Source organism: Cydia amplana, chromosome 3 (assembly GCF_948474715.1).
Source record: "Cydia amplana chromosome 3, ilCydAmpl1.1, whole genome shotgun sequence".
NCBI lineage: Eukaryota > Metazoa > Arthropoda > Insecta > Lepidoptera > Tortricidae > Cydia > Cydia amplana.
The window spans coordinates 6,013,430-6,037,009 of record NC_086071.1 but is presented as its reverse complement, the minus strand read 5'-3'; the positions used below and the strand labels follow the sequence as shown (position 1 = coordinate 6,037,009).

At 38.2% G+C, this 23,580-nt stretch overlaps 1 protein-coding gene across 3 annotated transcripts in view; it reads left to right on the top strand.

The window, feature by feature from the left end:
- The window catches only part of LOC134662427 (uncharacterized), a 69,686-nt gene that overhangs the window by 8,089 nt on the left and 38,017 nt on the right, over positions 1 to 23,580 (top strand). For all 3 annotated transcript variants that reach the window (XR_010098070.1, XM_063518647.1, XM_063518646.1), the window contains exons 2-4: positions 10,132 to 10,348; positions 20,157 to 20,265; positions 23,410 to 23,434. Coding sequence is in view for 2 of the 3 variants with exons in the window: in XM_063518647.1 (XP_063374717.1) it covers positions 10,139 to 10,348; positions 20,157 to 20,265; positions 23,410 to 23,434 (344 nt within the window). In the remaining variant the exon portion in view is untranslated. The remainder of the gene's footprint in view (positions 1 to 10,131; positions 10,349 to 20,156; positions 20,266 to 23,409; positions 23,435 to 23,580) is intronic.

Genomic DNA, 23,580 nt, shown 5'->3' with positions numbered 1-23,580 from the left:
TTTAGAACTGAAATGTAAGCCTCGGTTCCAGTTTTAAGCAAAAAATACTCCTAAGGGTAAAGTATACCCGTCAGGATGTAATTATTTCTACATTAAAGCCAAACGTTCAACTAGTAGGGCTTGTTCATCCTTAGGGGCCATTACCCTATATAGGATTTTAAAACAGAGCTTAGGCAGTATAGTGCAGTAATTTGTAGCGATTAATTAAATAGTCAATGTATTAAGAAAAATCAGTAGTGGGTATGGGAGCGTGTGAACGACTCGAGAAACTACTGCAACAACCATCTTGCTCTCGACTAATCAGCTCACTTTCCATCCATTCATGGAGTTTCCAGCTTTTTTCTATCGATTTCTTTTGGGGCCTTTCTATGCTTTACGACGCACCTGTTTAATTATACTATAGCTCACCCGATCTTACTACATACAAGTAAGTAATACGTATTCAATACTTTCTCAGTGAAGATAAAGCTATAAGTGAGTATGGTGTATTGATTGATCTTCATTAAACTCTGTGACCGTTTTGTGGAGAAAGTTTCACGTTTGCGGAAATTTATTTTAGTGTTTATATAAAACGTTTTAAAGTAGGCATATTTGGTTGCTTCATTATGGGTCTCAGTCGTGCACAGACACGTTCCCCACATGTTAAAAGTGTGAATAGAGTTTGAACCGCGTATAGGTTCTTATTGCGTTCTGAAACAGCCATTGACGTATACTTCTTATTGCCCGTAAGGCCAGTTCTAAGATATACGTCAATGGAAACAGCTATGGCGTCGCCCGCGGCCCGCAGGTGCAAGATGTGTGCGATTGTGCAAGAGATGCGGTCTCCGCTTCGTTTTCTATTACAAAAGCTTGATTTCTGCCTTGTAGCACAGATTATATAATAGGTAGTTCTTACTTGTAGCTGGGAACCGCACTGGGATAAACGGTGCATTGTTATCCCATGGTATTGCTTGTGTTGATAAGTCATTATGTGTGCAATTTTGTCAAGCCTGATAAGAAAACTAGCACACTGACGTAGCAGTCAGCGTTGGAAAAAAGTGTAGGTACACTCTGCATCTTATGGCGAAAAATGGTCATACTATTTAACTCATTCCGTAAGTGATCCTGATCTTCGGCAGAACCGTACGAGTAAATATCTAAAGGGGTTATAGCTGATATTAATCCACAGGAAGTAATGGAATTTCCAGTCGCAAAATCGCATTTGCTCAGTTTTCTAACATTCCAAAAGAAACACTCATGAAGAGGAAATACATATATCTAAACTAAGTACATAATATATAAAACAGTTGATTGATATAAATAAGCAAACGCATAGCATACCTAAACCATTACCCCTTTAACCAATATTTTTTTCAAATAAATAATTTAGAACAATTGCCTAAAGAAAGAAACTACAATTACATACCTGCAAATGCTATGAATCATGGTCTACTACTGTGTTTATATGAATATTGGTAACGTGCATCTGCATAGTACTATTTTATTATCCGAAACGGGTTAAGTATCTAATCTAGGTAGTTGTTCAAATTGGCTATTACTATTCTAGGCTACTGAAATTTAACTTGATTTTAAGATAATAAATGACACAAGTTAACTGACACAACAAAGTAATTATGTAGAAGTAAAGTTACTAGTTGGGCCACAAAGCCGGACCAGGTGTCTCTGGTCAGCATTCTAGGATAACTTGGTATCTATGAATAGTATCGGACACGGGCAGGTATACGGCAGGGCCGAGTCCAACCAAAGAGGCTCTAAAATTTAAATATTTTCTCACTAGCTGTAGCCCGCACTTGTACGCGTGGATTTATATATCGGATGTGGATATTATGGCGTTTTCAACCAAACGGATAGTTATTGTCGGTTGACAATAACAAGCGCATTTTTGAGTTTTTACTATGTTTTCAGAGCAAAGCCAAGATATTAAAAGTTAATTGGCTATTACTTTCCTACTAGTCAAATCAGCTTCTTTTTTAGAACTGTCAAAACTATTTGCTAATATGGAATTTATATGAAAACGTGTGTAGTGACGTCACAGTCAACTCACCATACTTTTTATACTTCCACCCGATTTATTAAATAGAAATTGTGTTTAAAAATAACTGCTATCTATGTTTTTCTAATAATTATCTGGTGCTTTATTTCGTGAACGGTGTGAAATAATTTATTTTAAGTATAGGAAAGTACCCAATTGTATTTTAAAAGTAAATTGCTTAATTATTTAGATATCTAAGGACCGTTAAATGAATGAGGTATTATAGTCGCTTTAATCTGGCTATTTCAAATATCGCCTGGTAGTTTTCGTAGCATGAAGTGTGAGTGCAGGTATGTTTTATGGCTCCTCTACACGATGGGCCAACGCCGGCCACTCCAAGGGACGCATTTATGCGTTAAAGGGAGCAAGTGATATTGCTATCTCATTCTACCGCATGGCTGCGTCCCTTGGAGTGGCCGGCGTTGGCCCATCGTGTAGAGGAGCCATTAGATCTCTTTTCATCGGGGTAGGGGTAGGTGGCGGTTAATTGGCGGCTCGATCGGCCGGTTTGTCCGCCATCATTATTTTACGGCATACATTTGTTCGCTCGTACCTACTTCTACAATCTGCCGAGTAATCAAGCGGAGAAAATTACAAATAATACCTATAGCTTTACTGACCTCAAGAGGAACATGTTAAGTAGGTAATAGCCGTAATAGGTATACATTTTATTATATATAGGTACTAGGTGTATTTAACCCCTTCCCTTACTGCATGTAATAAAAATTATTTGTTTAAATTTGAACTTTAATAGTTGTCAATAGAGTTTGAATATTATATCCGCCATATATGTACAGTGGAAACTGGATAAGTGGAATCGCAAGGGACCGGCTGTTTAGTTCCGCTTATCCAGGTTTTCCATTTATCCAGTTTTCCACTTAACCAGGTTCAAATAAAACGTTTTCTCACTTACAGAGGCTCTCGCTAACAGAGGTTGTGGATGCTAGTAATGTCGCTTATAGAGGGCACGTCACGTATTATGGTCAAATAAAAGATCAAGACTTAAATAAACATCTTTTATTAAATATGTATGTATGTACCTATTAACAAAAAATAGGTATGAAATCCTGACTTTAAAAAAAGCAATACTGTAAATAATCCACAGTACTCATATACAATTATCAAAATTTCAAAAACAAAATCACTCCTAATATTTATTTATGCAAGAGAAACCAGTATGGTTAAATAAATCAATGTACCGATTGTACTTTAATGAAAAAAATCCGTCATTTTGGTTTGTTGACCTGAGTTACATTCTACCACACGGCTAAAAGAACCAAACTGAACGATGTCTGATCTCATACAAAATACGTAGTTAAAACACGAACCATAATGTTAACGAAACAAACTACCCTCCTTGTGACGGTTTATTAAAAATACAAATTTTATAACGCCGAGCTATTCCACTCATAGAGGTTTCGGAGACGGCTGCTTCCAGTTACAGAGGTAAAAATAAGAAATTTTCGAAAAAATTGATTCCGCTTATCGAGGTCCCAAAATTCCACTTAAAGAGAACTTGGGTCCACTTAAAGAGGTTTTCCACTAACCCAGGTTCCACTTATCCAGTTTCCACTGTATATGGCTTCGTATGCGGTAAACGGTTAAGGCGAATTTTAACAGTAAAATTAACTAATTCAAAAAATTGTCTACTAAATTTAAAGAAAAACGTCGAATTGCCATAAATAAGTAGTTACTAAAACATATACGAGTATGAGTATAGAGTACGAGTATACATTAAGAAGATCCGTCTGTAATTAAGTAATTAATTTTCTCTCTTTGCCTTTGCCGCATTAAACAGCTAAGTTCTTGCACCGCAGTTCAATCTAACAGGTACAGTCAGTCAGCCTAGTTTCGACATTTTAGGCTTTACTCTGACGCAGTAACGAAACAGTGTGGTAGTTGGACCGTGTCAAAGTGTAACGTACCTACCAAAATGAACTGTAATTTTTTGGTTGACCGCATACTAAGTACACATGTCCCTTAACTGCATGAAATTCCCAAGGACAAAATTTAAAGGTACCGACTATGAAGTATGAAAGACAACTCTGCGTACAGTTTTAAGAAATGATTGGATCGATAGTATCAGGTTTACTGGTTTTTATAGTTTTATTGGCTTCAGTAGGGGAATGTTGTAACCGAATCCCTTATATACCTCCTTAAGGTAGGAACCTTGGGTATACCTACGTGCATGGTACTCGGCTTCCCGGTTTTAAGCGGAAATGAATCCCCTATTTCCCTCAACCCAACAAACAGGCGCCCTCGTCGTTTTGGTTTCCGTTTCCTAGCAATATGTATTGATCCATCACGTCGACATTGTGATGAAGTAATATCCTAAATGCATTGTGTTTAATTGCATCCTTGCTATATTCCAAGCTAAGTAAAAACGCTTTACGTTTACATCCTAGTCCTACCTACGTTACGTTCCTTATCTCCGAGCAATACCTACGTACCGGCAAACTAGAATGTTTCCTCGAAACTCAGAACAGGTCTTTTTATTGCTATCGCCGCGATGAACAAGACTAGAACGATTGTCAAAAAGAGTGATTTTCGCATTTTAAGCTGTTTGAGTGAGGCCATTGCTCTCGACTAGACCGAGAAAAAAAACAGGGGAACAGTTGTTAGTTGGGGCCGCGGGATTCACGGTCGAGCGCCCGCGCCACCTGCGCCGGCGCCGCGCTGGAGCTACGCCACCCGCCCGATAGGTATCGCACACTACCTGTCCCAATTGCTACAGTTTCTACCTAAGTATTTAATTTGATTCCGTTGTGGAACTTTTTTAATCAATAGGTACAGGCACTTCCCGCTGACTAGCTAAACATCATGCTATCAAAAATATTTTTTTACATCCTTGAACATGTGTTCAGTTTGGTTTGCACATACGTAGTTACATCAATCATATCAAGTTGATCTCATAGATTCCGGCAACTATGACCTCAGAAACTGTGACACCTCTAGGTTGCCAAAAACACAAAGAACAATGGCGACGTTCATCTGTTTTAAAATCTAGTTCAATGCAGCCGTTTTCCATTAGTTATGCAAACTTGCGAACTAATCTACCTCTTAGATTCCTCAGTCAAGATTTGAAGCAACCGTTCTCGTGTCACGTTTCAGGAATAGTTAGGGAATAACAACTTACGTATTGTACTTGGCGTTGCGTAACAAAGTTTGTATTAGAAGGCTACTTTTAACCAACAAGTTTATTACTTTCACTTCCACTCCGTATATACGTACGTACTCCAAATTATGCATATTTATATATGCGTCTTTGTAATATGGTAAAATTACAGTTCATTCAATTATTGAATTAATAGCATTGCGGTATCTTTTGAGGCTAACCGGTATTTATGTAACAGAAGATTGGGTAGAAAGGTTTAGTCGGTCGTTTGTGCTTAATCTTGCGCGTGTTGTCGGAGGCGAGCGAGGTAATAGCTAATGTCGTTGTTTAGCGACGTGTCAATGAGCGTGGTGTACGGAACGGTATGCATTGGTAGCGGCGAGTTGCCGGGAGGCTGTGCACCGAGGTCGTTGCACCGGCGAGGAGGCTGCACTACAGCCCTGCCCCCTCCCCGGCCCGACCTGACATCCTTGCACCTTTGACAAACGACGAACAAAACAGCATAAATAGTTACACTGGATTTGCTAGTCTGCATTCGTTGTTCTTGTTGCTTCGTGCACAATAGGTACTTCAATAGTGTCAATACTTCGAAATTATTATTTTATCTCGCAATTTTCATTACAAATATACTATCACATTTACTCAGCTTTAATTGAATACTCCGCTCTAAGTTATTTTTAACAACTTTAAACTTATTCATTACGGGAACCGGCTTAGAACAGAAATGTACCTTAGCATTTAAAACGACCTTTGCTTTGCACACCGCCTTCTTGTAATACTATTGGAGTACCTAGGTATAATGTCAAGGAAAATAACGAATAGCTTCTTCAAGATTTGCTTCGCTAGATTCTTAGTAAAGGCTCGTCACACGAGGCGGGTTCTTGTTACGCTTTTATCTTTGCATTTTGCATGCTTTCATTTCACTACCACATCAACGATATTTTATTTAGCGTATTATACTCTAATTAGGGTGTAGGGTAGGGTAGGTAAGTTGGTAAGGAGGATAACGTTCAAATCTGTTATTTCAAACGTAATAAAAATAGTAGTCGTTTTATGTAGAGATACAGCGAGCTGCAAAAGTAGATACCCACTTTATTAATGGAATCTATATAATGTGGGTATTGTACGGTAATGCCTATTATAATAGGTTTTCGAATTTCGATAACAATAACTGTCGGAAATAAAACAGTATAGGTATAGCTAGCACGGTTCCATTTTTATCGACTATCACTATGCCCGTCACTTTCGCACTTACATACTTGTTAGAACGTGACAGGCATGGTGACAAATGATAAAAATGCGACCGTGCTACTAGGGCAGGCGTCCGGTTTTATATCCCATAATAGTCCATAATTTTCACCCACAAGTACTACTCGTAGGCTATTACGAGTAGTACTTACATTTAAGACTCCATCAACTGTCAACAGTCCAGGATACACCCTGGCGGGTGCTGCTTTACGAGTGTCTCATTCTCATGAGTCGTGACACGAGCAAGGGCAGTGTCAAAAGGGTCTCTTCGTATTGGCTTCGCTTCCGCGCATGCCTCCCAAATGTCTGGGAACTCAGGGACACCATTATTCTGTGATGGATAAAGTAATTGGCACTGAATCATGTCTCAAAATGTAACGGTATTAGTGAAAACACTGCAGATTTTGCTTTTGCATTTATTGTTGGTCCGACCAGGAAACCACAAACGATTTACCTACAGCTGTACGCCGCGGTGCTTAGTATTTTGTCAATGGCATTAAGCGGCACGTGAGCAATTTCACAGTCGGCCATTTCCACGGCTTCTTGTTTTAGGTTAATCCGGATAAATACCTCTTTATCTACGATACGATACAGCGTTAATAGGAAAATGGACGACCGCGTCTTCATAGAAACGTATTCCTCTTTTTAGGGTTCCGTAGTTAACTAGGAACCCTTATAGTTTCGCCATGTCCGTCTGTCTGATGTCTGGCTGTCTGTCTATCCGAGGCTTTGCTCCGTGAGTCTTAGTGGTAGAAAGCTGCAATTTAGCATGGATATATTATTTAATAAATCCGATAAAGTCGTACAATAAATAAAAAAAAAAAAAAATTAGGGTAAGGGTACCTGTGCCCTACACGTAAAGTGGGGTGTAATTTTTTTTCGCTTTAACCCTACAGTATGGGGTATCGTTGCATAGGGCTTTCAAAATGGGGCTAGGTATATGGATAAGGGTTAAATAAGAAAATTAACAGGAAAAACGTGAACATAGTTTTGTGTTTGACTCAACCACATCGAGTTTGAGCTTATTAGAAAAGTTTCGAGTAGGAATCTATACCTAAGACGAAATAGCAAAAGTTCTTCAACGCTGCCGCCGTCAATATTTTATTGAAAAACTGCAGTTTGCCGATCATGGACATATTGGCCTCATAAGTAGTAAAAGCCTCACGGTAAGTACTAGACGTGCAAAGGGCAATGAGCGATAACTTTTTAACTTTTATGATAGGCACTCGGTACACCCTTATGGCCCTTTGATGTCTGATTTAGTTCTATTGGTGTACTTATGTATCAATGTTTTTATTTTATTTGTATCTCCTTTTTTGGGATCACGGGTCTATAAATCCCGGTCTTTTGATAGGCTTGCGTGGGGATATAGATCCAACACGTAGAGGCCCTTTGGAGAGCTTTATTTTATTTATTATTAGGGTTCCGTAGCCAAATGGCAAAAAACGGAACCCTTATAGATTCGTCATGTCTGTCTGTCTGTCTGTCCGTCTGTCCGTCTGTCCGTCTGTCTGTCCGTCCGTATGTCACAGCCACTTTTCCCCGAAACTATAAGAACTATACTGTTGAAACTTGGTAAGTGGATGTATTCTGTGAACCGCATTAAGATTTTCACACAAAAATAGAAAAAAAACAATAAATTTTTGGGGTTCCCCATACTTCGAACTGAAACTCAAAAAAAAATTTTTCATCAAACCCATACGTGTGGGGTATCTATGGATAGGTCTTCAAAAATGATATTGAGGTTTCTAATACCATTTTTTTCTAAACTGAATAGTTTGCGCGAGAGACACTTCCAAAGTGGTAAAATGTGTGTCCCCCCCCCCTGTAACTTCTAAAATAAGAGAATGATAAAACTAAAAAAAATATATGTATGATGTACATTACCATGTAAACTTCCACCAAAAATTGGTTTGAACGAGATCTAGTAAGTAGTTTTTTTTTATACGTCATAAAATCGCCTAAATACGGAACCCTTCATGGGCGAGTCTGACTCGCACTTGGCCGCTTTTTTTTTATATAATTTTGATCCATGCTCTTTCACTGATATGTGTTAAAATTGTTAAGAGCCCATCAACGTGCACACACTGCACACTAATAGCGCCACTGCTAAATAATCGTGATTATTTCAATTTAACGAAAGATATTTAAAAAAGGGGGGCCGCTACGTACTGTATCTTGTATTAAAGTACCTTTTGAATAGGTACCTACATCAAACTAGTTTCTATGTTGCTGGATTCGTCAATCTAAAACTCGAAAAACAAAAACGGCCGTTTTAACTTTGGACGCATTGATTGACGAATCCAGCAACATAAAAATTAGTTTGATGTATTCAAAAGGTACTTTAACGCAAGATACAGTAAGTAGCGGCCCGCTTTTTAAATATATTTAGTTAAATTTAAATAATTACGATTATTTAGCAGTGGCGCTAGTGTGCATGTGCACGTTGATGGGCTTTTAAATATCAAACGGTGTTGTCAACGCCATCTAGCCGAGTATAGGCCAAAGGTGTGGCGCCATCTATTCGAGAATAACTTTTTAGGGTTCCGTACCCAAAGGGTAAAAAACGGGACCCTATTACTAAGACTTCACTGTCCGTCCGTCCGTCCGTCCGTCTGTCACCAGGCTGTATCTCATGAACCGCGATAGCTAAAGTCTATTTTTTTATTCGGTAGACTGAAATGACAGTTAATAGTATGAAATGACATTTCATGTTCATACTATTAACTGTCATTTCAGTCTACCGAATAAAAAAATAGACAGTTGAAATTTTCACAAATGATGTATCTCTGTTGCATACAACAAACACGATTTTTTTGCTCTATTTTTTGTTGATGGTGCGGAACCCTCCGTGCGCGAGTCCGACTCGCACTTGGTCGGTTTTTTCTTACCAAAGCACGTTTTTTCCTTAGACTACCAATCTTATAAATCTTTGGTGTACGGATTCTATCATACGGGGTAAAGCCTAATATTAGAAAATCTTCCGCTTATAAAATCCACCAGCCACTGCGATGCTTCCTTGAACATTCATCTCAAGGCAAAGTAGTATAGCCAATGCTGAATTTGTTATCAATAGATAGCTATGGATATACAACGTAATGATTCAGTTTTATCATTTGATCTTTTCTTACTTTATCTCAATGTCGAACCAAAATTAAGTGTACCTACTTGAACGATGGATGTATTGTTGCAATGAAACGTAATATCGAGTAAATAAATACGCTTATCTCAATTTCTTAATTTCAATGAAACTGTGAATATATTTCTAACATTATGTTTCCGTTTTTTCCTGGAAACTTCACTGGTATACTAACTGGCAAATGGAAACTAATATTTTCAATGTCGAGGGACTCCAATCGGTAAGTCGATTATAAGATTCTCAAGACGGGTAAATCTAACTACTAGAACAAAACATTTATAATAAACAACAAATAATGTACCTACAGTAAAATGTGCCTACTCCGACCTAAAGTATACCATTACTACCATCAAGTTGTAAACACTGAGGTACCTAAATGAAGTTTTGAAAGGTCTAAAAACTGTTGGAGCACATGGGGTGCACAATTACCCAGTGGGGAGCAAAGTAAGCATATAATTGTTGTGTCTAACTTTGCACATCCATCTATTAACCTGTTTGTCCTTCAAGCCGTTGTTATCATGGAGTTTAGATAGTTGTTTGACGCTCTTGTCGTGCAATCCACTATTGCTCACGTCAATTCCTGGAAATCTCTTCCAGATCCAACATGTACGGGACGTCAACGGCGTCGACGACGTCGGGCTCCCGCGGGGCGAGCGTGGCCGTGGACCGGCGCGTGCGCGTGGTGCGCCTGATGCGCGCGCGCCGCGCCGCGCCCGCCTTTGGTTTCTCGCTGCGCGGGGGCCGGGAATACGCCACGGGCTTCTTCGTCTCGAAAGTGGAATTCAACTCCGAAGCTCATCTGCAAGGACTCAAGGTATTCTTTATTTATTTATTTATTATTCGGAGAACCAACAGCTATCAATTGTACAATAGTTAGGTATATATGTAAATAACAGAAAGCCAATTATAGGTTCCCATCCCACCAATAGTAACAGGTTAACAAACAAATGGTGGTTAGCACTAAATTTTATACATTGATTCTATTCCATTGATTTCAATGAATTATAAACAATACAATCCTTTTTTGGGTAGACGTGTAATTAAAACAACGAATACCTACATTTCATTCATTCATGAATGAATAATAAATGTATCGCTTGAGTAGGTAAATTACCTATAGTCTATTTTTTTATTGGGTAGACTAAAATGACATTTCATAGTATGAAATTACATTTTATGTTCATACTATGAAATGTGATTTTAGTCTACCGAATTAAAAAAAATAGACTTTACACATCTCTACAGTAAAATTATTTGTAGGTACCTACCTACTATGATGTTGTGCAAAAGCAGTTTTACTCGTACCTACAAATCCACGGACGATTATCCCGAGATCTGCTTCATTAAATAGCCAGCTCATGAACCTATAGCCAGCTGTCTTTATTGCGTCACTGCATCCACACACTCATTAAATGTTCAATTGTTGTAATAAATTCTTTAGTTTCGTTTTCCCATTATAGACAGTCACTTTTGTCATATTGTCTTACAAAGTTCTTGGTGTGGTTTTTGTACGGACTTTGGGCAATGTAGCATTATGTCATTGTTTGATTTCTGTGTTTGTTATGTCCATTCACATCGCTAAAGGGAGAGATTAAGTCTGTTGACACTTTTTGTCGTCTCAACTGATTCCCACGAGCCAGGTTTCACGGATACTCGTACAGACGTCTGCGAACACCTTGCACAGCACTTTGTCTCACTACCCAGCAACGTTGGGTAAACTCGGGTTATTTCGAGAGAGTAACAGTTTCTAAAGAAAGCTTTTATTTAATTAAACAACCTCCCTAGCGCAGGCGGTAGTGTAGTGACCCTGCCTACGAAGCAGGAGGTCCCGGGTTCGAATCCTGGTAAGGGTATCTTTTTGTGTGTTCATCACTGTTATTTGTTCCTGAGTTATGCATGTTTTCTACGTATTTAACTTATTTAAGTATCTTATCTATTATATATACATATATCGTCGTTTAGTACCCACAACACAACCCTTATTGCTCCATAGCTTACTGTAGGGTAGGGGTAGATAACCACAATATTTATTTATTATGTTTTTGATTTTTCTTTATCAATCTAGTCGCGTTATTAATAGTTGCCTCCCAAAAGGAATTGACGAAATTTCACACATATGCGATAACTTATTTAAATTCATTAGCCCTTAATGCTTTAACACACGCAAATATTAAAATAGGAAAATATATACTCAGTCAACATTAATCTGTCACATAACTATCACAGAACCTAGAATTTGCAAAACTTGCCGACGGAAATGTTCTAATAATCCAATATTATTATGGAATAATAACATCAATAAATTGCTCTGATAATTAGCTTAAGATAATATGTATGTTACGATTCATAAGTGCTTGTTGCTAGGCCTACATGAATAAAGTATATTTTGACTTTGACTTTGAATTTGTTCAAATGTTGCAAAATTTTCCTCATAGATATAAATTTCGGAGTCATCGGAGTCATCTCAAATATTTGTACACAGTACGAAACGTTCCTTTTTCACAATTGAAACTTCCTTTAATTAAAGTGTAATTTTCTACAACTTTTCGTGAACTTTTGCAACTTGCACATAGGTACCTATTATTCTATAGGTAATAAATTACATATTTTACAACAAGAGTCACAGGCTTCCCCTGTTTACTCTGCAAACTGTACCACCATACAAGTTACCCACATCCGAATTGCTTGTCGCAAGACGCATTCCATTCTTTCCGCGCTCACGTAACTAGCGCAGTTTCCTTTAGCAGCACTCAATCTACAACGAAATGAGTACCTGCTTGAGCAGCGTTGTCATCATCTAGGTCAAATACTTCATTAGTCATTGTGAAGTGCCAAGTTGCGAGCCGTTGGTGAACTGGTGATTTATTAGGTAACCCATTGTATCACGGGTGTTGTTTGTACTTTAGTGATTATTAGTTAATGAAACCTCACGTTAAAATATGGTTGAATGTTAATGGTAACAAGGTCAATAGTTGGTAGCTAGCTCTTATTTAATTATGATTATTATATGTAGTGACTTCAATATATATTTTTTTAATTTATTTATCACAAAATCTTAAATGATATTTACATAATTATATTCCGCCAGACTGAACTGATATTAGCATGTTAAGATTTTACATACTTACATATAAATAATGTAAGGTTTATTCGGGTAATTCCGGAAATCGGGTAGGCAATCCCGAAAATCATTTTGGATTTTGAACGAAGCATCCAGGGTAGGTATATCTATCTATCTACCTATTTAATACCTTTACACGAGCAATTCTTGTTTATTTATTTATATGTATATATTTATTTATAAGTATATGTATATATTTCGGGGATCTCGGAAACGGCTCAAACGATTTCGATGAAATTTGCTTTCGGGGCTGTTTTCGGGGGCGATAAATCGATATAGCTAGGTCTTATCACTGGGAAAACGCGCATATTTGAGTTTATATATGTTTTCCGAGCAAAGCTCGGTCTCCCAGATATTTAGTACCTACTAAAACTTTCATAGTGAAATTGTGAACCAAAAGACTTACGAGTGATTGTTTAAATTAATGGTCACAGCTATATATGCGTAATTAGATAATTTTTAAACAAAATTCTTAGTCTGAATTGAATTTCACACGATTACTTCCTCAACAAAGAAGTTACGAAAAATTCACGAGTACATCCGCCGTTGTTTCAACTTAACAATGGGGTGTTTTGAGACAATTGTCGAGAATCCTGGGAAATACCTATGTGTAGGTACAGTTCGGGCAAACTGTATGCCTAGTCCTAGTGTATCGTCGAACTATCGTCAACACTTCATATATCTTAATCACTACTTAATTCAACGTTGAATCCAAATTGGACAGTTGATGATTACGAGTATAAAAAACTACAAACTACTAATGCCTTAACTAATACGTCTTACAATTTGGCTTGGCCTTCAAATCGAACGCCTTAACATAGGTAATTATGTGTGTAGTTTGCAAAGAAAAGATGACTTACCTTGGGCTCAATGCCTAGCCAGACAGACAGAGGAAACTTATAAATAGATACCTACCCTAATTTACCCTTATCTTCATTCAAGTCTCGGAACCCGCTCACTCGCTGAAAGCTATTAATCAATCAATCATGGCAGCTATGCTAACTGCAAAAATACCAAGTACCCATGTTAAAATACCTATACGCATAAGTATGATAATTAGAAATAGAAGTAGCCCATGTTCCCGTGCAGCGGACCCATATGTCGCAGTCGGATTGTATAATCCGCCGTATTACATTACGGCTAGCCGTTTTACAAAACAGGGGCGTTTTGAAATGCGGCGGTTCGACGATTAGCCGGATTGTCATTGCGATACGTTCTTCAATAAGGCGGCCTACGTTTAGCCGTATCGTATCTACTATTTAGATTGTAGAGTGACCAGTTCTTTCGGTCGCCTACGTAACAGGAGTTTGACAATGTTTGCAATTTAATTTATTTTTACCATGGTCCCACCGCACTACATGTGTTTATTTTCCAAAAACAGGGGGCAGCGAGCTTCGCGGGGCTCCTATTTCTGGGCGGTTTGCCCTTCGGGCATCTGAAGCTACCTAACGAACCTAACCTACTTACCTACCTACGCTTTTTTCCCCAAAGTGTAATGTTTTCACGGACGTCTCACTAAATCAATAGGTAGGTAGGTTAGGTTCGTTAGGTAGCTTCAGATGCCCGAAGGGCAAACCGCTCAGAAATAGGAGCCCCGCAAAGCGGGGCTCCGTCTAGTTAAGTTGCGAAGGAAATGTTTTTTGAAAAGAAACAGTCCGACGAACTCCAGATTTGATGGACACCCCAGCGTTTTTCATAGTTTGTTGTTGTTATGACAGGCAGCGCCACGAGTGTTAAAAATGGGAACTAAAAACTGTCAAAGCGGCGGCTAATGACTCGCTGTATTACATTACGGCTAGCCGTGTTGAAGAACGTATGGCGCCGAATACATTCCGGCGGATTTTCATTTAGCCGCATTCAATCCGGCTAATCGTCGAACCGCCGCATTTCAAAACGCCCCTGTTTTGTAAAACGGCTAGCCGTAATGTAATACGGCGGATTATACAATCCGACTGCGACACATACACATCCGCGTGTGTGCGTGAGTCATTTTAATTGCAACCCACTCTCTTTCTACTATTTAGGGCCTTTCAATAATGTAAGTAATTTAATATTTATACTGATAATAGTATGGTTGCTTTAACGATTTCACTATTGGAGAAGATAAGAGGATACAAAGGCAAATACCGAACTCCTCTTTTCTACTCGGTTACTTTCTACAAGTGCGCCTGCGTGCGAGTCTTTCAGTTCATCTAAGTAACACTTACGACTATTGTGTAACATTCGCTAAAATAGAAAAGCGTTAAATGCTGTCCTTCGTTTAGTCAACAAGCTAAAACTTTTGTTCAATCAGATGAGAAGAAGGTTACGTAAGCAATCATTACTTAATGTGATTGTACTAGTATGTTTTTAGGCAGAGTTTTATCAGAGATATTAATTGAATTTTGTACTTGTAACACCGATGTTATCAAATCGCTCCTGCTATAAAAGGAGTTCCGAAATAAGTATTCAATTTGGAAAGCGTGCTATCTACCTAGCAGAAACAATTTTGGCTAAGTTGTATGATCGAATTGTACCTAGAAATATAAATTTCACGTTATAGATGATACACACAGAAGATAATGATTAATGACTGTAAGTACTTAAAAAAATACATACCTAGTCTTAATTTCAATTTATAATAAGTATACAATATTAAGTATTAAAGTCGGTCTTTCAGTAAATACTACAATTATTACAGTAGGTACCTATACTGTGTACTCGTGAACGAGCCGAGCAATGAGTCACCTAGTTTCAGCAATTGACGAAGAGAACGAATGCAATAAACTACGGTTTTAACAAAACCTTATTATCGCAGCGTGAGTCACTCGCATCGGCAGGTGATTGTTACCTGCATGGAACAATAAAACTGTTACACGAGTATACACAGCTGTCACAGCCATAGATGAAACTTACGCAAGTCATGTACAATCCTTCAGCAACTGATGAAAACAAACTTAATAACAAGATATTTCACGCCCATTATTTAATCCGTTAAATCGACCTTTCGGACACGGTCATTTCGGTACATTAACTTGTTCATTATTTTGAGTAGGTATGCGTGAAAATTCGCTTCTATAGGTATATGATATAAAGTACCACACAAGATGTTATAATGAAAGTAAATTTCGAGGGCCCGGCGACGACGAGTCTGGTGGTCCTCGAGTGTCTCGCAAAAAAGGCAAATTTTAACGAAAGTCTGATCGAAAGTTGTCCGATATGTGGGCCACGAGGCGACCTGTCCGGCTTCTTTTACCGCGACCGAGACGAACGTGAAGAAAGTGCTATTCGTCACAACGCAGGCGCGAGCCGAGAAGCGTGTGCAACATGCGTGCACAGTGACGTCACTTTCAATAACTGCTTAACCAATCCCATTAATAAATGCCACAACAAAAACTCTTTCAACAAAAACTATTTAGAGGCGATAACAGATCGATTTGAAGGTAAATATCAACCTTCAACGGTAACAGTTTCGCAAGCCGCTAGAAGTAAGCACTGGACTGGAGTGAAACCAACCGGTCTGTGGAATGAAATTAATGACCGGTACCTTACTATAATCCCTTTGAGAAAACTGCGACTTGTCGATCACTGACGATCGAGGAAAGTAGGCCACGCTATGCATGTTTTCCAAAGCCGTGACGTGCAAAAACTACGCGTGACAATATAGTGACGTGGTTTGTAACGGGTATTGAAAGGCCATTTCATCAGTTTTAACAGATATGAGTTGAGTTGTAGGTTGTCCATCGCGGTTCAGCGTGGCAACGCGGCGAGCGTGATGGGCTCCTTTGCATCTGGAGGGATTCGCGAATTTTATGAATAGTTTTTGCTCTGTTAGTTGCTAGTTTAGGTTAAGACATTAGTAATTTTTAGATTTGTATTGTAGTTGATCACATTTAATTTATTTTGTACTTGCTTCTGTCGCGACGTAGTCTGCATAGAAGCTATCGTAGTTTTTCCCTGAAACTCAAAATACTTATCTCTATATAATACTGAATTTAAGAGGTAACAGACGTACAAACAGAGTTACATTTATAATATTAGTACTTTACTACTAATTTAGTAGGAATAGATAGGTACTTAATTAGGACGTTGTAATAGTTATTTGTTTCAGTTTGATTGTAAGTAAACTTATTCACTAATGCTAACCTACCATCTGCCTACCTATAGGTACTATTAGGCAAATCTTAAAGTGCTCTGAAATATAAAAAAGCGGCCAAGTGCGAGTCGGACTCGCCCATGAAGGGTTCCGTAAATAGGCGATTTATGACGTATTAAAAAAAAACTACTTGCTAGATCTCGTTCAAACCAATTTTCGGTGGAAGTTTACATGGTAATGTACATCATATATTTTTTTTAGTTTTATCATTCTCTTATTTTAGAAGTTAGGGGGGGGGGGGGGGGACACACATTTTACCACTTTGGAAGTGTCTCTCGCGCAAACTATTCAGTTTAGAAAAAAATGATATTAGGAACCTCAATATCATTTTTGAAGACCTACCCATAGATACCCCACACGTATGGGTTTGATGAAAAAAAAAATTTTGAGTTTCAGTTCGAAGTATGGGGAACCCCAAAAATTAATTGTTTTTTTTTCTATTTTTGTGTGAAAATCTTAATGCGGTTCACAGAATACATCTACTTACCAAGTTTCAACAGTATAGTTCTTATAGTTTCGGAGAAAAGTGGCTGTGACATACGGACGGACAGACAGACGGACAGACAGACGGACAGACAGACAGACATGACGAATCTATAAGGGTTCCGTTTTTTGCCATTTGGCTACGGAACCCTAAAAATCGGCGGGATTGATTTGCGGTGTGTTGGCTTGTAGCAAGCGAAGTGCGAACTGCCTCTGTGTTGCAACTGTGGCCCAACTAATAACTTTATGCTCCATTGTTATTTCGACATCTGAGAAATACATTATTTATATTATTCTGGTACAACCTTTGAGCATTCGCGTTTCCGACTGGCTTGATTTATTTATTAGTGCCGCAGGAATGCGGATTTGATAGTTAATCGTGCTGATTAATTACAATTCGATACATCTATGATTTGAAGTTTTAGCGTTCATGAAGAAAAAACCGGCCAAGTGTGAGTCGTTCCCAGGGATTCTGTATTTTTAGTGATCCGTAGCCAAAACAGAAAAAAGGAACCCTTATAGTCTGTCCGACCGTCCATCAACTATCATCATTATCATCATCATCATGGCCGTATGTCACAGATATTTTACTGAAACCTGTGTACTCGTACCTATACCTTCAAATTTGTATGCCTATCGGCAAAACATATTAGCGTTCTCAAATACTTTTTGTACCTATCCAGCACTGTTACCTATGTTTACAATAGTACATTATTGTCGAGGTTCGGAAGTAGCTACTTGCAGGCTGAGGATTCGTTTTAAACGGACGACCTTGGGAGTCCGTTTAATTGAATCCGAAGCCAGCAAGTAGCCTTCCAGCCGAGTCATATATAGTGCTTTTCTCAAAAATGGTGCAAGAAATAGAAATATTTTACAGAACTTACAGAAGCAACGTTCTAATTATCACAGAAAAAAATACAACTATTAAAAAAATTTGCTTGCCGCCTTAAAAAAAAAAGAAGTGTATTTTTCTGCTGAAAATACGCTAACCTATTTGAGACACCTAAATAGTCGCGGTACCAACATTAAGCCTGTAACAGACTATCGCACCGCACCGCGACCTTGGAGCGTCGCACCCATAAGTGAGAGCGAGAAAGAGATATCTGTTTCTCGCTCTCACTTATGGGTGCGACGCTCCAAGGTCGCGGTGCGGTGCGATAGTCTGTTATAGGCTTTATAATAATAAGTGCTGATCATCTGTTTGGCTGTTTAAGGGACCTATGCCTTCATTTGATACGGCCATTTAAAGTTTTAAAAAGTTTGGAACTCGTTAAATAATGGAATTTGTATGCGACATTGCAGTCCCGAAATCGAGACTGCAATGTTTTTAACTTTTTAATTTTTTGAATGACCATAAACTACGCACTTCGCGACCTATTTTTTAACCGGCAACGTCGACTTTGCCGTCCATTTTTGAGAAAATAAATATGTAATTTGTCTTGTCTTGTCAAAAACTATAAGCTAGGTATATTTTAATAAAATTTGTAACATAGGTGTATATAGGTGTATTTTGTGAGCCTTTACTTAGTTAAAAAAAAAGGATTTTGGAGGACACTCCATACATGTAACTGAGAGTGAAAAAAAAGTGTTAAAATCAACGTGTGACACAAACTGTAAGATGCAGGGGGGCTACCGCGAAAACCGATTTTCGCAAATTGCGGGGATCTTTCTCTTTTACTCTCATTAAGACGTAATTAGAGTGACAGAGAAAAATGCCCGCAATTGACGAATTTCGATTTTCGCGGTTATAGCCCTGCATAGGAGCCCCCTGTTTATTGGCTCGAAGTATAAATGTGACGTTCCACGGCAAAAGGTACCTTATGGCACTTGGCGCTTACGTCGCATAGCGCCGCAATAATAATAGCGCGCGGCGGCGGAGCGGCGTTAATAACAGCGTAAGCGCCAAAGGCCATAAGGTACCTTTATCCGTGGGACGTCACAAATATCAAATTTAAGCTTCCAATGTAGCCCACAAGATGGCAGAACCTACAATGCATGAGAAAACGTACGTAAACTGTTGTTGGCGTGAAGTGTCTATTTACAGTTTATGTTTCCGATTCAGGCGACAAGATGGCAGATCCTCCAACGCGCACGGCCTCCTCGACATTTCAAAATACCTAAATACTGTTTACTTGGAGGATACAACTAAACGGAGTAGCCATTAACAGGCTTTCCCCTCTGTCGAAAATAGGCGGCCAACGGTCATACACAATGTATGGACTGACGTTTATCTGACATGGCTATTTTTACGTTACGCATACATTTGACGTTCCCCTCCCCCGCAAAAATCGGCAGACTGTTTTGTACAGAAAATTACAGACATGGCGTCTCCGTTTGATTATATCCTCCAAGACTGTTTACGCTTGTAAAGTCCAAAATAATGACCCTTAATAATTTGATCCTTTCAGTATGAGTTCGATAAATCAATTATTAATTACTATTTAAAAATATATAAATAAACTTGTAGTTTTCTCTCCTAGTACCACTTCAACGTATGTCAAAATGCCAGTTCTTACGTCAACGTCACCGTCACTGCGTACACCTTGGAGGATATAATCAAACGGAGACGCCATGTCTGTAATTTTCTGTACAAAACAGTCTGCCGATTTTTGCGGGGGAGGGGAACGTCAAATGTATGCGTAACGTAAAAATAGCCATGTCAGATAAACGTCAGTCCATACATTGTGTATGACCGTTGGCCGCGCCTATTTTCGACAGAGGGGAAAGCCTGTTAATGGCTACTCCGTTTAGTTGTATCCTCCAAGGCGTACACTAAACGCCGCACAAAGTTCCATGATTATAACATTTATAACGTAATAATCGCAGCTGACATCGAAATCGGCAAGTTACAATATTGAACTTGTGTCTATTCTGTGTCCACAGGTGGGCGACCAACTGGTGAGCGTGAACGGCTACCGAGTGGACGACGCGGTGCACGGCGAGCTGGTTCACTACCTCGCGTCACAGTCACGCCTCAAGATCAAAGTCAGACGTGAGTCCCTTCACTACTTTCCCTTCGGACCCACCGCGGATTACTGTGATGCAATCAATGATGATGTCCATTCTTTAAAACGTAATCGAGCTATGAACTGTTTGCTACAGCCGTATTATACTTATACTCTGACTCCGCTTAGTATGAAGTGGCGTTTGTTTGCCACCGTGGTGTAAGAAAAAACATAAAAACCGGCCAAGTGCGAGTCGGACTCGCGTTCCAAGGGTTCCGTACATTACACAATTTTAACAATATGTTTTTTTTACTGAAAAGTGAGTAAAATATCTTTAAAAAAACCATCAAAAACTGCACATTTCTAATAGGTTTTCCTGTCATCTTTAGATAAAGAACTATTTAGTGTATTTTTTTCAAAATTTTAGACTCAGGTAGTTTCAGAGATAAAAGGGGGGGGGGGGGGATGATCATTTTTTTGCTTATTTTCTTGAATAACTGCTAAACTATTTATCTTAAAATTATAAAAAATATATATTTGAGATTCTCAAAATGAGCTCTTTCATTTGATATGTAACACGATATAGTTTGAAATGCTAATGTTAATTTGCTCTTTTACCCCCCAAAAGTGGCCTCGATATTTAAAATTCATTTTTTTACGTTACATGTATTTTTACATGTATTTGTAAAGTGTGTAAAATGTCTTAGAAAACCCATAGGAGTCGGATCAAAAACTAAGTACTTAAGTCCGATTCACGCTTGACTGCACATTTCTAATAGGTTTTCCTGTCATCTATAGGTAAAGAACTATTTGAAGGGTGCACGGAAAGAACATGCTTGTCACTTCAGTAACATTTTGAGTAATCGCGCTTTTAAAATTTAGAACAATGTCAAAACGTATGGTAATTCCGTGACCAGGTATTATTTAACTAAAAAAAATTTGTGTCACATTTATTATACAGTGGTAGCAAAAGATATAACCAATAGTTCATTAAGAGCTCTTCATTTAGAGATAATAATCTCGTTTTCCAAAAAAAGGGACTAGACATGTTCTTTCCGTGTACCCTTCATTTAGTGTATTTTTTCAAAATTTTAGACCCAGTAGTTTCAGAGATAAAGGGGGGAATGGTAATTTTTTGCCTATTTTCTTGAATAACTGCTAAACTATTTATCATAAAATTATAAATAAAATATATTTGAGATTCTCAAAATGAGCTCTTTCGTTTGATATGTTAGATATGTAACACGATATAGGTAGTTTGAACAACTTTATTTTTTAATTTGCTCTTTTACCTAAAAAACTCTTTTAAAAATACCTAGTTAAAATGAGAGGGCAGTGCACCGAAATCACTTAATTACGGTCTTGTCTATTATGTACCTAACCATTAAAAATGAATTTGTAAGCAATTTAAAAATCTTTTTACGTTAAGATTAGTAGTTAAGTTTAGTATGTAATACAATGTCTTTTTACTGAAATAAACAGTTTAATTTTTTTTTACCCCCAAAAAGTGGCCACCATATTTAAAATTAAATTTTTTACGTTACATGTATTTTTAACAATATGTTTTTTTTTTATGAAAAGTGAGTTAAATGTCTTTAAACAACCCGTAGGGGTCGGATCAAAAACTAAGTACTTAAGTCCGACTCACGCTTGACTGCACATTTCTAATAGGTTTTCCTGTCATCTATAGGTAAAGAACTATTATGTGTATTTTCTTCAAAATTTTAGACCCAGTAGTTTCAGAGATAAAGGGGGAGGAATGGTCATTTTTTGCCTATTTTCTGGAATAACTGCTAAACTATTTATCTTAAAATTATAAATAAAATATATTTGAGATTCTCAAAATGAGCTCTTTCATTTGATATGCAACACGATATAGTTTGAAAAACTTTATTTTTTAATTTGCTCTTTTACTCCCCAAAAGTGGCCTCCATATTTAAAATTCATTTGTTTACGTTACATTTCCATCTTTGGGTCACAAACTTACATATGTGTGCCAAATTTCAACTTAATTGGTCCAGTAGTTTCGGAGGAAATAGGCTGTGACAGACGGACGGACGGACAGACAGACAGACGCACGAGTGATCCTATAAGGGTTCCGTTTTTTCCTTTTGAGGTACGGAACCCTAAAAAGTAAATTATACTTATGTAATCCTCATTGATTTATGTATCTCAATGGATACGTTACACGTGCGATAATGGAATGAATATCATTCACTTTGTAACTCATCAATAATCAGTTAACGCTCGAACGACACACGGCTTTTTGCAGGCGCTATATCTGTTGATCAAACATTGTTAGCGATAATGATACATGTATCTCGCTAAACGGCATTAATTGTTATGCAACTGACACCCGACTCTATTATTTTTAGGGTTCCGTACCCAAAGGGTAAAAACGGGACCCTATTACTAAGACTCCGCTGTCCGTCCGTCCGTCCGTCCGTCCGTCTGTCACCAGAGGGCCTACCGCGAACCACGTTCGACGTGTTGCCTCCCTGTCACACTTACGTACGAACTTACAAGTGCGACAGAGAGGCAACACGTCGAACGTGTTTCGCGGTAAGCCCTCTGGCTGTATCTCACCAACCGTGATAGCTAGACAGTTGAAATTTTCACAGATGATGTATTTCTGTTGCCGCTATAACAACAAATACTAAAAACAGAATAAAATAAAGATTTAAGTGGGGCTCCCATACATACAACAAACGTGATTTTTGACCGAAGTTAAGCAACGTCGGGCGGGGTCAGTACTTGGATGGGTGACCGTTTTTTTTGTTGTTTTGCTCTATTTTTTGTTGATGGTGCGGAACCCTCCGTGCGCGAGTCCGACTCGCACTTGGCCGGTTTTTTTACTAACAATGAAGGTACAAATACCAATATGCTAATTAATCAAATTTCACAGCCGTTACGCCGTCTCGGAGGTGGGTGTGATTCTGGCACAGATTTTTGTTTGTAAATTAATCGTGAAAGTGCGTGGGCAAATTCAGCTTCCAAACCGCTTGTTCGATTACGCAAATTTCCAGTCGTTTAAAATCTAGACGTAGACCACATTCCAACCATTTTTTATCAGATATACCCTACTTATGTACAGTCATTATCTTTGCAAACACTACACCCGTGCTTGTTTTGTTATATCCATGTTTTATCTGTTTAAGTGGTCTTGATAAATGGCCTTGTTGTTGTTACAGATGTGGGAATGCTACCAATAAAAGAGTAAGTGTCTCCTGATATTATTATTAATTTATTACATATTTCGCACTCGATTGCGAAAGTCTAATCGGTGACATTTTTTTTCCTGTTACTCAATGTACCTAAACCACTTTTGTATTTGCAAATAATTTGAATAATTATAAAACATA